Source organism: Vigna unguiculata, chromosome 6 (assembly GCF_004118075.2).
Source record: "Vigna unguiculata cultivar IT97K-499-35 chromosome 6, ASM411807v1, whole genome shotgun sequence".
NCBI classification, from domain to species: domain Eukaryota; kingdom Viridiplantae; phylum Streptophyta; class Magnoliopsida; order Fabales; family Fabaceae; genus Vigna; species Vigna unguiculata.
In genome coordinates, this window is record NC_040284.1 from 33,223,263 (window position 1) to 33,237,659 (window position 14,397).

Below are 14,397 nucleotides of genomic sequence, written 5' to 3' on the forward strand. Positions count from 1 at the left end.
TATAATATGATTTTAGGGTTCTCTACTTTTTACTTGTTTATAATATGATTTTAGGGTTTTTTACTTTTTACTTTTCTGCATATACATTAATATTGAGTTTTCAGGATAATGTATATTAACATTTATGATGTACAGATGTGATTGTTAAGTCGATATGTTTATTTGTTTATTTTACAAATAATAAAATAGAATACGTACTAGATACGTCACATATGAATATTGAAAAATGTATAATAATTCTTAAAAACATAATAAATATATGATTGTTATTATGTGAATCCAAATTTAAATCTTAGTAGTTAATGTTAATGACCAAAATTTATAATAGAAATTATTTTAGTTACCAATTTAGGACCAATTATAATTTTTTGAATTATTTTAGTTGCTAATAATGTTTAATTTATAAATTGATACCTAAATTGATCACTATAGTGATTAATTATTGTCACTAAAATTAATCATTATTCAAATATTTTACTGTAATTGACTACAACTTTATAAATTAGATACTTTATTGATAAATATTGATAAAATATTCTAAAATATCAGACACGTGATCTAAGTTGAACTAAGTTGAAGTATCGGTACATCATAAATTAAAACTAACTTTGGAAGTTATAGATATGAGTATTTTCATTTTTATTAACACTTATACCGGAAGTTATAGATACAAGTATTTTCTACTATTACATAGACTAATAGTTTGCCAAAAAATAATATAACTGTGAATTATATTTATAAGAAATGAAAATAGGTCATGAATTATATTTATATTTAATAATATTAGTTTTGGCTGAGGGAGCATGGAGTATTTGAAAAAATAAAGAAAAACCACCCGCACAATCAATTATAAGAGTTCCATATTAATTCTATTAATAAAAAACACTTCATATTAAGATAAATTTAGAAACATACCTTCTTTTCGTGATGAAAGTGCACAAGTGTCTTACTTCCTACTCGTAAAGCTTATATCTTCTATATTGCGAATTTAGTATATTAAATACCAAAAAGGGTAAGACACTTGATGAGAAAATTTTCAAATAAAAAAAATAAATATGATCTCATTTGTGTTTATCAGAGTTGGGAAGGTGGACAACAAACTAAGGCTGTAGAAAGAAAAAGAAGAGCAACGAAATGTCTCTGTACAATACTCGGTGTCCATGGTTCTTGCATTTAGGTGGAATTTGACACATTCACAAAAGTGTAAGGATGTGTAGTTTATAATATTTTCTTTTTGGTATCAGCCTTTTTTTCCAATCTCATATGTGCAGATGGCGAACCCACAACCAAACATACCTCAGGTCAACTTCTGGTTTGTTGCGCTGGATCCAACATTTTAGACCTTTCCGATGCCCACTCACACTAATATCAAACTGTAGTTTTCAAGAATATTGCCATTTGTTTTATTTGGGCTGCAAAATTGATTTTCAAACCATGTAAGTCATGCTAACTTGCATAAGATTTGAGTGTGGTACACTTAAAGTCGTGATTCCCCTTCTGCAGTTCTTTCTCAAAAAAGCATAAAAATAGTTGATTGCTAACTTCTTGATAAACCACGAGTCCTTCCTTGCTCTTATATCACCGTGACCCAGAAGATAAACAACACCAGATTCTTTAGCCTTGTGAATAAAAGATAACTCGCTCTCAAGGCTCTGCTCGGCGTCACACACACTGGGGTCAGGAAATTCGGAGCTTATCACCTCTGATGTGCTTGCTTCTAAAACGGGGTTGCTTGTATCCTTATAATCAGCGAGAAGAGGAACACCAAGTGAGTAAACACTCCCATTGGGACCTATGAGAACCCTAGAACGAGGGTACTCATCCTCTGAATCAGAATCATCATCCCCATCACTCTCCAATGACCTCTCCTGAGCTTCACGACGAATAAACTTCTCTAGGCTCTCAATCAGCAGCTGCTCAAAAGTCTGGTGATTTTCTTTCCGAACATCTTTGTAACCATACCTGTTGACAAACACTCAGACAAAGACATTTGTTATTAATAAGATAAAATACATTATTTCACCAAAGATCCTTGATAAGATGCTCAGTGAAAGTGTTTTTAAAAGTAATATCTAGGGCCTCATTTTCACAATCAATTCGACTTTTCACTAGACCGCCACTTTTTAATGAATATAAAAGGTTCACATCTCCATTCTCCGCCACAGATCAAAATACCTCCCAAATCACAAATGTAAAATAATAAAGCTAGTTACCTGGCAATACAACGAAATATATGGTAGCTTTTGGGGCAGACTCGCCGAAAAAGGAACCTTTCACTTTGCGGTACCATAGGAACAGGAACATACTTGATACTCACAAATATGATCATAGAATGTATTGCGGGAAGTGTGGTCAGAAAATGGCCAAAAATTGCAGGTATTCCTTTGACCAACTCATTATAAAGCAAACCAATCCCAGGAGCTCGTATTGTCCCAAGATTACAACCTAATTCTCTCATCAAATCTGTTGACAGCTTTCGCTTGACTTCAGTTTCATACTTGAGATTGCTTCCATAATTCCATATATACATTACAAGAAACATGATTATGGCAAAGACCAATATAATCCAGCTTCCATCTGTCACACTCCACAGGACAGATGAAAAAAAAGTTAATTCCAATCCCAAGAAGACTACCCCGAAACTAAGCACTATGATGATGTGTAACCGCCATATAAGTAGCATAACAAGGGTTACTAAAATAGTGGTCATCATCATCACCCCGAGCTCAGCAATGCCTGAAAGGGGACAAGGAACAAGCTCAATACAAACACATTACTATAACATAATAACAATGAACTAAGCTCAGTGCCTTAAAGCTAAACTCTCCACCAGTCCACACCTCCCTATCTAGCTTGAACAATCAAATTATTATCAAATAGGATCAAAACTTTTATAAACTCGAATGATTTTTCTCAAATTTAACAAAAATATATGACCACAGCCGCCATTTAAAGAGCAATAAAATGACAAGATTTAGGGTTGTGGATTTTTCTAAGCAAATTGCCCCCACCTACCCAAGGCTCCAGTTGTGTATTGTATTATTTCTCAACTGTAGTTGAGAACATTCAAAAGAAATATTAAGGACTATATATAAATAAATAAATACTAGGTGAGCAGTTTAATGCCTTTCAAAATAATAATATAAAAATAAGGTCCTGATGCAAACAATTCTATTGAGATAGTTCATACCAACAAAATTGTGATATTAACATTACTACCAAGTTACAATTTGACTGTTACTTGAAAATGGCTGATGTTTTACCAAAAATTAAAACAGAATGAATAAGTTCATTACCGTAGGCATTTCCAATCTCATCAATGCTAGATATAGTGCAGACAAGCACCAGGGAAAGACCCAAGAGGAACCAGTTTATGACGGGGATATAGATCTGGCCCATAAATTTCCGAGAAGTATGAATAATTTTAAGACGAGGGAAACAACCAAGTGCAGTTGATTGCTTTATACATGAAAATGTTGCTGTTGTCATAGCCCGACTAGCAATAAGTGCAGCCACGTTGGCAATAAGGAAAATTGGCCAGAACGCACCACCTGCATACAGAGAATATCCTTACTTGAAGAACACGTAAAACACAAAGCCAACACATGGTAGTAAGGAGTAATATTATCAAACTTACTCGGAACAGAAGAAAAAAGACTTGACCAGCATCAGCATGGTTTTCCATAAGGTATGCAGCTTGACCCAAATAACCCAATATTAGGCACGGCAAAACAAGGAAGACAAATGAAAGCTGCAAATTGGAACCATCAGCTTCGCCAGCATATTAGTTCACCGACACACAAAGCAAATAAAAGAAGCATGACTAACAAATAAATATGACAGATAAAATTTATTACCTGAACTGATCGGACAGAAAAGTGGCAAAGATCTGCAAACATGGCCTCAGAACCTGCAACATGATAACAGTCATTAAATATGTTTGCAGTTGAATAGGTTGTGCATATGCCAGCAAAAGATTCATTTGTCTAGTAATTTTACCACATTAAAATATTAAGTTGCCATGGGCTGGAAGGGATTACAGTGATAGAATGAGTTAATTAATAACCTCAAAATTCGAACTATTTCTCCTCAGATAATAGCAGCAAACACTAAATGAAAACCCATGCACTGATCATCAAAATTTCTGACAACAAATTGTCCTTAAAACAAATAAAAACAGACCAGTAGAACCAAATCTACACATGACAAGTCAAAAGTACAGTACTATTGCATTTGTAGTATCAAGATCTTGAGCGTATGTATTTACCAGTTGCACTCAGTAGGCAACCCCCAAGAGAATACCACGCTTTGGTTGAGTTCCTTTTGAAGAAGTAGTAGATATGAATAGGATTAAATGCCCTTAAGACACTATTGTCATACTTCAGAAGATTGTATATCCCAATGCCGGCAAGAGAACAAAACCATAAGAACAAAGCAGGTCCTACTGCAAGTCCCACTTTACTTGTTCCATACTTTTGTACACTGAACAAAATGATAAGGCAGGCAACTGAAATCATCACCACTTCATCTGCATAGACGAAAATGAAAAAAAAAGGTTTCAAGCAACTATACACATGACTACAACAAAAAGACATAAACTAGCTTAAAGTTATGCCCAACTCAACAACACATGCCATAAAAAATTACATGAAAAAATGCTTTCTAATCTCTCAAACCAAGTGGATAGATAGCACTACTGATATTATGTTAAGCTTACATGATCAGCCAAAGAAGAAAAGATAAAAAGGTCTAAACTGAAAACTTCGGGCATGTCTACGGACACCAACTACAAATCAAGTAATTAATAACTGTTACATATAATAGAGTTCATTAATAGGTTACATAATACCTTTCTCGATAACCTCTACCCCAACTTTTAAACCGCCAACAGATGACAGTACTGCGACAAAGAAAAGATAGAAAGAAAATTATTGTAAACTAAACAGTAGATAGGTTAATGAAAACAATAGTTGGTCATGAATACTAGCAACAACATATCATTATATCAATGCATATATGGTATTGACATCATTGTGAACACGTTGTGACCAAAGAAAGTCTGAAGAAATTACAGGTATAAATGAAGTATGAACAGTAAAAAACCTGACATTGCCGGTGTAACAACACCATTAGCAATCACCATGGAAGTACCAATAAGAACTAATATTAGTAGAATCTTCTTCAGAGTCAGAGAATTCTCAAGTCTTTCCTTGATTTTTAATGACCTTTCAAGCTCGGGGGATGGCACCTTAAGCCTAAAGCTTGATATACGGGCATCTGATGGTAACTGATTGGGGAGAAGACTAACCTTAGCATGACGACAGATCAACGAGTACAAGGCAAAAGTACCACCTGCAATGGTTCCAGAACAAATATTATTTTGAGGATGTTCGTACCACAAGCTTTACTTTAGAACATGTACTTATAATATACCTTCACCACCATCATTGGCCCACAGAACCACCAGGACATACTTCAATAAGGGAATCAAGATTAATGTGTACAAGACAAGTGATAAAGCTCCAAGAATGTCTTCATTTCCATTAATAGGGGCCTTTCTAAACATAACACTGAAGGTATACAAGGGACTTGTTCCAACGTCACCAAAGACTACACCAAGCGTCTGAATAGCTAATACAATTTTCTTACCCACATTGATGTCCTGCAATGATATATAACGAAGACAAAAAGCCAAAATTACTAATATATATAATATCATGATGAATAGTAAGACATTTTAAGGGATGGAACCACATGCCGGTGTACAAGTAGAATACATCAGTCAATCACAAACTAAAGTTCCGAGAATCCGGAAACTAAACAAAAGGAACAACACCCAAAGCTTAAGGCCAAAATTCACATAATCCATAAACTTAACAAAAAAACAACACACATACCTATAAAAGAAGAAGGACAACAACAAATATAAGCATCTCCTAGACAATAAATGCTATAAATAGTAAGATCGTCATTGAGGTTGCAATGCACACAACAATTTGGTTGTATCGGGATTCCAGGAGCTACTTTGTTTAATTTTCAACATCCACGTTAAACATTCAGTCGTTGTCCGTGAATGCAGACAGCAGGTTGAATCATGTATTCCACATCTATTTCCTTCCACTTTTTTTCCATTCGTGGAGCAGGTCATAACACTAAATTAACAATCACAGTTCACAAGGTCCCACAGGGAGATAGAGAAAATTTAAGGTCAATATAAATATATATCCATTATAAATTTCAACCTACCGACTAAAAAAAACTTAAACTACACAATTAAGAAATAACCTGCCATGATCACTTCATGCGACATAACCGCGCACTTAAAATTTGCAATTCCTTTGAATTATTATAAGATAATAATAAAAAGCAGAAAAAGGAAAGAGACCTCATAGTCACTTCTGTGAGCACCGGGAACTTCAAGAGCCTCCACGTCGAATGAATCGATTCGAGGACCAGTGCGGATGAGTCTCTGCTCCGCGTTGTCCTCTTCCTCGTCGGAATCAACGACGGCAGCTTGGCGTCCAAATCTCGAATCCGCGTCGAAGTTCTCCAAATCGGAGTCGTCGTCGTCATCCTGGATAACCCAGCGCGATTCGGTGGAGTCCAAGGACGTTCCGCGATTGATCTCGTCGGCCATGTGGTTAGCCAGATGCGGAAAATGGAGATTAGGGTTTCACATGGAGAAATGGGTGAATTTCAGGAAGAGGGTTTTGGCATGAATTGGACATAACACTGTATGAAGGGACTGTGCTTCCATGCCATTCTTTTCCGCAACAACACAAGGTGGTGGTGCTGATCACGCGTGAGTGAGAGAGAGTGATACCAATGCAAAACGGCATCTGACTGAACTTTTTCTATGGGGCCCCACACTGCCCTGTTTGGATTTCTCAAATCATATTTAATTACTTTCATTTGTTTAAATTAGTAGGAATTTTTATTGATGGAAATATCCACTTAAAAGAGAATAATTACTTCAGAGATATAACTACTTTTTTTTTCTAAAATTAATTGGAAAATTACATGTTTAGAAAAATACATGAATTGTTTTTACCACTGTCCAAATAAATTTAGATAGAGCTCTCAAAATGGGTTGGAATCCGCGAGCTAATCTTGCTCATCATGGGTTGGGTTAAAATTTGTTTACAAATTTTAATATAGGTTGATTTTTGACCCGGATCGTTAAGAACCCGGCTCACCCGGATTCAACCTTTGGTGAGCCGAGTTGACTCACCAACCCGCAAATAAAAAGGTCACACAAGTGTTTATTTTTAATTAAGTTGAGTTTTACATTTGGGTCATGTTAGATTTGTTTTTGTCAACACATAAATAATTTGTATTTATTTATTTTGGTTTGTATTTGGATTGTATTAAAGTTTATTTAAATTTTAATTAGAATCATAATTTAGTTTTGATTGAAAAAAAATAAAAAAATTGTATTTTTTTAAGGATTAAATATGTTTTTGGTCCCTCAAGTTGTAGTGAATTTTGGAATTAGTCCCTCTTCGAAACTTGATATCAATTTAGTCATTCATCTTTAGAAATATGTGGATGTAGTCCTTCATACCAAATTATGTTAAGTTTATTTGACATTGTAAATGCATTTTATGATAATATTTAAGTTAACATTGAAGCGAAAGTGTGTCAAACGGGGTAAACAATTCAAATATTATCATGAAATGCCCTTGAAACATCAAATAAACTTAATAAAAATTGATAATAAGGACTAAATCCACACATTTCTAAAGATGAAGGACTAAATTGATATCAAGTTTCGAAGAGGGATTAATTCTAAAATTCATTAAAACTTGAGGGACCAAAAACATATTTAACTTTTTTTTAATTAAGTGAACCCGTGATCCAACCCGTTTAACCCGTCAACCCGTGGTGAGCCGGACCGAATTCGAATTTTTTTGACTCGTTAAAAAATGAATCGAGTTGGGTTGGCTCACTAAATCATCAATCCGTGGTGAATCGAGGTAGATCAGGCTAAGTTACCCGTTTTGACGATTCTAAATTTAGACATAGCTAACTTTTATTAGAGTTGAAATATATTTGATTTAAAACTTAACTTTGACTTTTGAAAGTATTTTTAAATAAGAGTGCACATAAATTATTGGCGTATCATGGACTCAAACTATAGGTATTACTATAATAAGAAAAATTAGTTCCTATCACATTTGACTCAAAGTTGAGTTAGATTTGGGAGTCTACTTTGTTTAATTCCTAGTATTCACACATGTGAAATCCACGAGATTTTAAAAATTATAAGATATTTAATATATTAATTTGAATTAATAAAAACAAGAGGCAAAAGTGAGGAACTTGATTTTTCAATGGTTACTATTTCAAATGTCAAATATGTAACGACCTAATGTGAAAAATGTGAATGAATAATTATAATTTCATCTTAATAGAATAAATGAAGTTATTTATTTGGTTTTATCCCATTCTAGTCTAAGAAAATTATTACTATATTATATTTCATCTGATTTTTTCTTTTCAAATAGAAGTGTAATAAGAAAATGCTTGAAAGATTACTTAATATATAAGCTGTAATATTATGACATTAAGAAGGAGCAGATTTTCCGGATTTCGCCGTCTTAAAGCGTTACAGAGAATGCGACAGAAGCAACGAAACTAACTGTGCGCCAGATGATAATGGGCATGGGCTTCGTAAGATCGACAAAATTCGAATTATCTTATCACAGCATTGGAGATATATATTATAAAAATGAAACAAAAAATTGTTGTCTTTTAGAGAAAAAAAAATGAACGTCTTACATATTTAATGGATATCCATCACTGGGATAAGGCTTGAGAAACCAGTTCTTAGTTTTCGGTTAAATTCGCATTTTCATCTTGGAAGTTTGACGTAGGATATGAATTTATAAAGTTTTATGAGTCATATTACAAAAATATATATTACAGAAGAAATTTGAAATTTGTTATTTTATGTTATTCATATAAATGAATTAAAAGATTCTCCATAATTATCATCAGATCAGTTAAATTAAGTAAAGATGTATTCTTAAGCCTTCGTCACATCTTGTATAATAATCAATCAACAATCACATATGAACAAATTGAAAATAATTGTACATGTAAACAAATTGAAAATAATTGTCACATGACTTTACATGATCTTTTCTAAAAATAAAGTCACAATTATTAATCTGAAAATTTTTTCTTTTCAAATATAAATTTAAACAGTATACAAACTTATTGAATGTTTTCTGTAATCATTATAGTGAAATTGTTTCGGCACGATGACTTAATTGGTTGGTTCATGCTCGTAATAATTGATAGATCGAGAATTACGTTTATATTTTAGTTGTAAAATATAATAGCGGAACCATGAATGATATTTTGTTAAATGAATAAAACTGAAGCAACATAATATTTAGTTTCAAACAGATTGACAGCAGAAAAGGATAAATACAATCAACAGAATACAAAAAGTGCAACATAACATTGCAGAACACCACTGGTGTTGTAAAACTAATATTTCACAAATAAAGAATGGCCAGTACTTACAGATCGCATTGGCAAATGGCTAATTTGACGCCCTCTTCAAGAAAATGATGTAAAGAATAATAATTATCTAATTGCACAAGCAAAGTGATTTGCAATTTGAGGGCATAAGTGAACATGTCTCACAAATTGATATGGGTAAACATTGTATAATTTGTATTGCTTCTAACTTCAAGGGATCATTCTAAGTGATTTTTAAGCAAAAAGTTTAGTTAATATAAAACAACAACCTTATAAGAGATAAAAGCACAACTCTGAGCAGTGGTAGCAGTCCCTCATAACGTACAAAAAGTTCAAGAGTGTTTCGGTCTGTACATGAGCCACTCGCAGACAATGATTGTGGCTATGCTATAACTAGCCTATTGTTCCTTGAGACAAGTCCCTCAGTTCACGTTGGATGCGGCCTCGTCAACTTCTTCATAGGTGCCAGTCTCCTCATTAAATGAGTACCTGAATTTAAATAAAAAAGGAACAATCCCAGTCAGCTAGAAACATGATTTGCATCTCCCACAATAGATAGGAGATGGGATGAGAGATGAGAGATGAGTAGAAGTAAATAAGAAATAGTAAAATAAGTTCATTTTTTAAACTATTTCTTCTCTTTTGCCTCTCCCACCAAACATATATTATTTCCCTCCTCTCGACCAAACAAGGTGCTAATTATAGAAATGTACTAATCACATCTCTTGATATAGTTTCAACAAAAAATATCATAAATCAAGAATAAATTTAAACAAACAGCTAAAGAAGACACGCCCAAAACCACATCCATGTTTGGCAACACTTATTGATAAACAGAGGCTAAAAGATGTCAGCATAAAAATTAACAAACCACACGATAAGATGATAAAGGAATATGCTGTACCATTGTCCTGATGCTGCAGAGCAATAAAGCCCAGTATTTGGATCATAATAATAGCCCAAACTGCTGCTGTAATAGTACCTGGACCATCAAATATTGATGTCAGAACAAGCTTATAACAGCACTTTTTGGTAACGGAATTCATTGGAAGAAAGAAGAAATGGGTACAAACAAACCCTCAACTTTTGCTACCTTCTTAATACCATAATTTTTTTTTTTTTTGGTTTTTGAAATCACAACAAAGATGAATACTGTCATATATCTATCAGACTATTTCCCAAAATGTACATGGAAGAGAAGAGCCATACCCAGAAGATTCATCAAACACATAATCATTTTGCAATGCTCCACCTGAAAGAAAAGTAGAACAATGTTAAGTAAATACTTATCGGATAAAAATCAGTAACAAAAACTTCAGAGGCCAATTTACCCTCAATGCCAGAATTTATGGCATCCGATGAAGACTGACTAACTGCATTATTTTCATCTGTAGATGGCTTACTGGTATCAGGTTCATCCTCGTCAGCAAACATATCATAATCACCTTCACCATTGCCAGAGGCTTCTACACTAGCCAAATGTTGATTTGACGTGCCTTCTTTTGCCCGCACTAACTTCTCATATCCTTCTGAAAAAGAGAGAATGTAGAAGGCATAAGAATTAAGCAGTTAATACCAGGAAACAGGCACACTTCACTCCTTCTCATAAACCTAAATATCGACAACATCATAGAAAGAAGAAAGAATAGCCCAGGAAAAATTGACGATTAAATAACCTGCCCCAAAATCCAAAGATAGTTTCTCCAAACTCTAAGAATTGACAAACACCATGTGTGATATTGATAATAGAACAGTAAGTTCTATCTTGCATCATGACCATAATAACGACATAAATTAGAAAGTATTATAATAGTAAAACCAAGTAATTAAATCAATTAAGTTAGAAAATCAAACAGCATATCACATCATGTTGTTAACAATGTAAACTTAATGAAACAATAAAACATAATATAAATAGAATAAAGCATAGTGTATAACACTAACCCGCTTCACGATCAAAAACCTCTCGCTTTTCATGATAAACATCTGTGAAATAAGGTCAAGGAACCAAAGTTAAGCATAATCTAGACGTAGCAACTAAAGAAACAATGTATTAAAACAAGTTGCATGACATAGAGTCTCATCAGGCTATCTAAATGATTACATGTTTACACAATGCATAATATCTACAAAGCCCAGAGAGATTAACTCAACTGTATTCACCATTCTCCATCAGCTTCATAGCATCCTCAGTTAGCTGGTCAAATACAACCTTAGTCTCAGCAGACATTTTTGCCTTTCTGTCACTGCTACCTTTTAACCTTCTCAAGGCTTGCAAAACCTATTCGAAGAATATCTGTTAATACTGCCCAACTAATGAACCTCAAACATCACTTAAAAAAGTAGATATATGATATATAATTCCAGCCCAGCCAAGTATAAAGATTTACTGTTTCAAAGATATAAAGAGACCACGTAATTGAACATGATATAAAATTAATAATTGCAGTTAGATACAAGCCAAATATAAGCTAAAACATTTTTCTTACTTTTTATCTTTATGAACACCAGTAATCCTTTATTTTGGAAAATTGGCAATTAACAGGCTTTCTCTGATAACGGTTTAGGGTTGCCAGAATCAACTCGAGTTAAAAATAAATTTGGGCAACTATGGAGTCAGCAGCAGATTCCGGTTCTCTTATTTTCTGTATTTATTTGTTCCAAGTTGAAAAACACACTGTCAAAATTACATATTCCTTACACGTTCAGATTTGAGAGTAAAATATTTTTAACTGGATAATACTTTTTGAGGATATGAACTCCCTTAGAAAGAAATTTCAGAACTACCTGGCCATATAAAAAACCAATGAATGCCTAAACAAATGGATGATCTACAACTACTCTGGAGTGAATTGGAAAATAAATATTGTATTTAACAATGATACTTCAGTAGAACAAAGGAATCAAAAATCAGAAAATTAAGAATGATAAAATATACGCATACCGTTTCCCCAGGTTCAAGAACATTTGCAATCCGCCTCTTCATGATGCCAATATCTTTAGAAGAAAGGTCGGCCGGGCCCTCATCCACATCATTAGTTGGTACAGATTTTAATGCAGAATATTTTGGATCAACTTCAATATTATCAAGCCACGCATCCTGCAAGGATCCTGAACTTATTAACAGAATTCAAATGAAATAATCACAAATAAAGAAAGAAAACAACATAAATCCCTCACCTTAATCTCATTCTCTCTTACATATTCAACAAAATTTCCTGCTGCATCAAAATAACCTTCTTCCCTTTCTTTATCTAGGTTGAAAGGCTCGATTTGAATCCCATCGTCAACAAAATTCTCGTTATCCTGCCACAAGACATCACACATCACTGCCTGCCTATCTTTTACGTATCCAGTAACACCTCATTACACCAATAAACTTTACTACAAAAAATGATGTCAATTTAGGAATAAATCACACTACAATAATACATTTGAACAGAAGCCCACATGAAATAAGCTTTACAAGCAAAATATTTACTCTGCTGGTGTCCATGAGAAAGCACTTGATAGAAAGAGTAAAGATTTAATTTAGATAAAAAAGTTCGTCCAGGTTGAAAACTTAAGGAAAACTTCAAAACAAACCTCATATGTCACTTCACCAACTGATAAGTCTATTCCGATACCTCCAGTGTCCTCACTAAAGAGTTCAGCAGTAAATTGATTTCTTTGATTTGCCCGCTCTTTGGCAGCTTTGGCAGCTACTTGGGGATTCATTAAGTCAACTTCACCCTCCTCGACATTTCCTTTGTCGACAACTTCATCTCCTGGCTTCACTTTCTTGCCCTTTGGAAACCTAACCTTTTTTGCTCTGTATAAATTCAATGAAACATCTCAAAATTCAGTTCCACAAGCCAATCAATACAGCCTCAAAAGTTAAAGCCCCAACAAGGGGACTCATATACACACACAACATATTACCACGAATGGGGTGAATGAACAGAAAACGGAAACTTAATACACGGTATTCATATGCAAGCACAATGAATTTAATTTAAACTCTCTTCAAAAAATGCCCGATATTTGAACTAGGCAGGGGGTGACCAACATGACAGTAATCCCCAAATCAAAATAACACAGAACTCAAGGTATAATAACCTAATCTCGATAATCAAGTCTACCTATTGCTGCAATCATCTCAATAATAATTAACGGAATTAGGGTTTGCTTGCGAGAATAAAGGAAAAGAAATTACGGTGGTTTTTTGCTTAATTCGTCATCTTCTTCCACAAATGGACGTTTGGGGTTTCTGCGAGATGATTCTGCCGCCATTGATGCTGCCCAAGGAGAGTGAGTTCAATGCCTTGAGCTTCTGCACATAGGCACAAGACAATGTTTTTCCCCTCCCTAAACTAAACCTCTCCTTGTCTCTCTCTATTCATTTTAGATCCTTAACAATTAACTAATTAATTAAAATAACATAAATTTCCCAATAATAATTTCATGCATTTTCAGAATCTCAACTGTGTTGGTCCAAGCCATAGACAATATGTATCCATAACAAAATAAAAAAGATAACAATTTTTTAATATTTTATTTAAAGAATAAGTTGCATTAACCTTTTTTATTAAATATGGAACAAAAAATAATTAAATACGGTTGTTAATATTTACAGTTATGTTTGACAAATTACTTTGATTAATAAATCTTTTTTCAAGGTTATATGGTCAATTTGTTTATTGTTATTTTAAAAAAATGAGAAAATAAACAGATTTTATGTAATAAAAGAATAAATAAACTTTAAATGTCGTGTACAGTAAAAAATAATAACTTTGTTCACTTCAATTTAAAAAAAAAAAAAGGTCTACTGCATGGTAAATACAATAACTGACCATAACTAGGGATGGCAACGGGGTGGGGCGGGTACGGGTATCATGATCCCATTCTCATCCCCATAATAAAAAT

At 33.6% G+C, this 14,397-nt stretch overlaps 2 protein-coding genes across 2 annotated transcripts; both read right to left on the reverse strand.

The window, feature by feature from the left end:
• Nucleotides 1-1,013: 1,013 nt before the first annotated feature.
• Nucleotides 1,014-6,827, reverse strand: LOC114187887 (potassium transporter 7-like). Its single transcript, XM_028076285.1, is given in 11 exon segments — nucleotides 1,014-1,962; nucleotides 2,214-2,736; nucleotides 3,297-3,551; nucleotides 3,638-3,649; nucleotides 3,652-3,751; nucleotides 3,858-3,910; nucleotides 4,268-4,528; nucleotides 4,850-4,900; nucleotides 5,104-5,352; nucleotides 5,434-5,662; nucleotides 6,386-6,827. Coding segments are annotated over 11 exon segments (2,520 nt in total). The 5' UTR covers nucleotides 6,638-6,827; the 3' UTR covers nucleotides 1,014-1,427.
• A 2,755-nt stretch (nucleotides 6,828-9,582) lies between these two features.
• On the reverse strand, nucleotides 9,583-13,904 carry LOC114189246. The gene is made up of 10 exons (XM_028077968.1): nucleotides 13,688-13,904; nucleotides 13,078-13,303; nucleotides 12,673-12,798; nucleotides 12,437-12,592; nucleotides 11,647-11,773; nucleotides 11,437-11,478; nucleotides 10,824-11,021; nucleotides 10,702-10,744; nucleotides 10,397-10,474; nucleotides 9,583-9,981 (listed from the first exon to the last, which is right to left on the reverse strand). Exons 1-10 carry the CDS (start codon nucleotides 13,762-13,764, stop codon nucleotides 9,915-9,917), a joined length of 1,140 nt encoding a protein of 379 aa, XP_027933769.1. The 5' UTR covers nucleotides 13,765-13,904; the 3' UTR covers nucleotides 9,583-9,914.
• Between the last annotated feature and the right edge of the window lie 493 nt (nucleotides 13,905-14,397).

Bases quoted from the DNA above. Each gene is read 5' to 3' on its own strand.
- LOC114189246 (XM_028077968.1), bottom strand. From the start codon at position 13,764: ATGGCGGCAGAATCATCTCGCAGAAACCCCAAACGTCCATTTGTGGAA. The intron at 12,593-12,672 runs GTGAGGGATTTA...GGATCCTTGCAG, and splicing joins TAAGAGAGAATGAGATTAAG to GATGCGTGGCTTGATAATAT. The intron at 11,774-12,436 runs GTATGCGTATAT...TTCTTCGAATAG, and splicing joins TTCTTGAACCTGGGGAAACG to GTTTTGCAAGCCTTGAGAAG.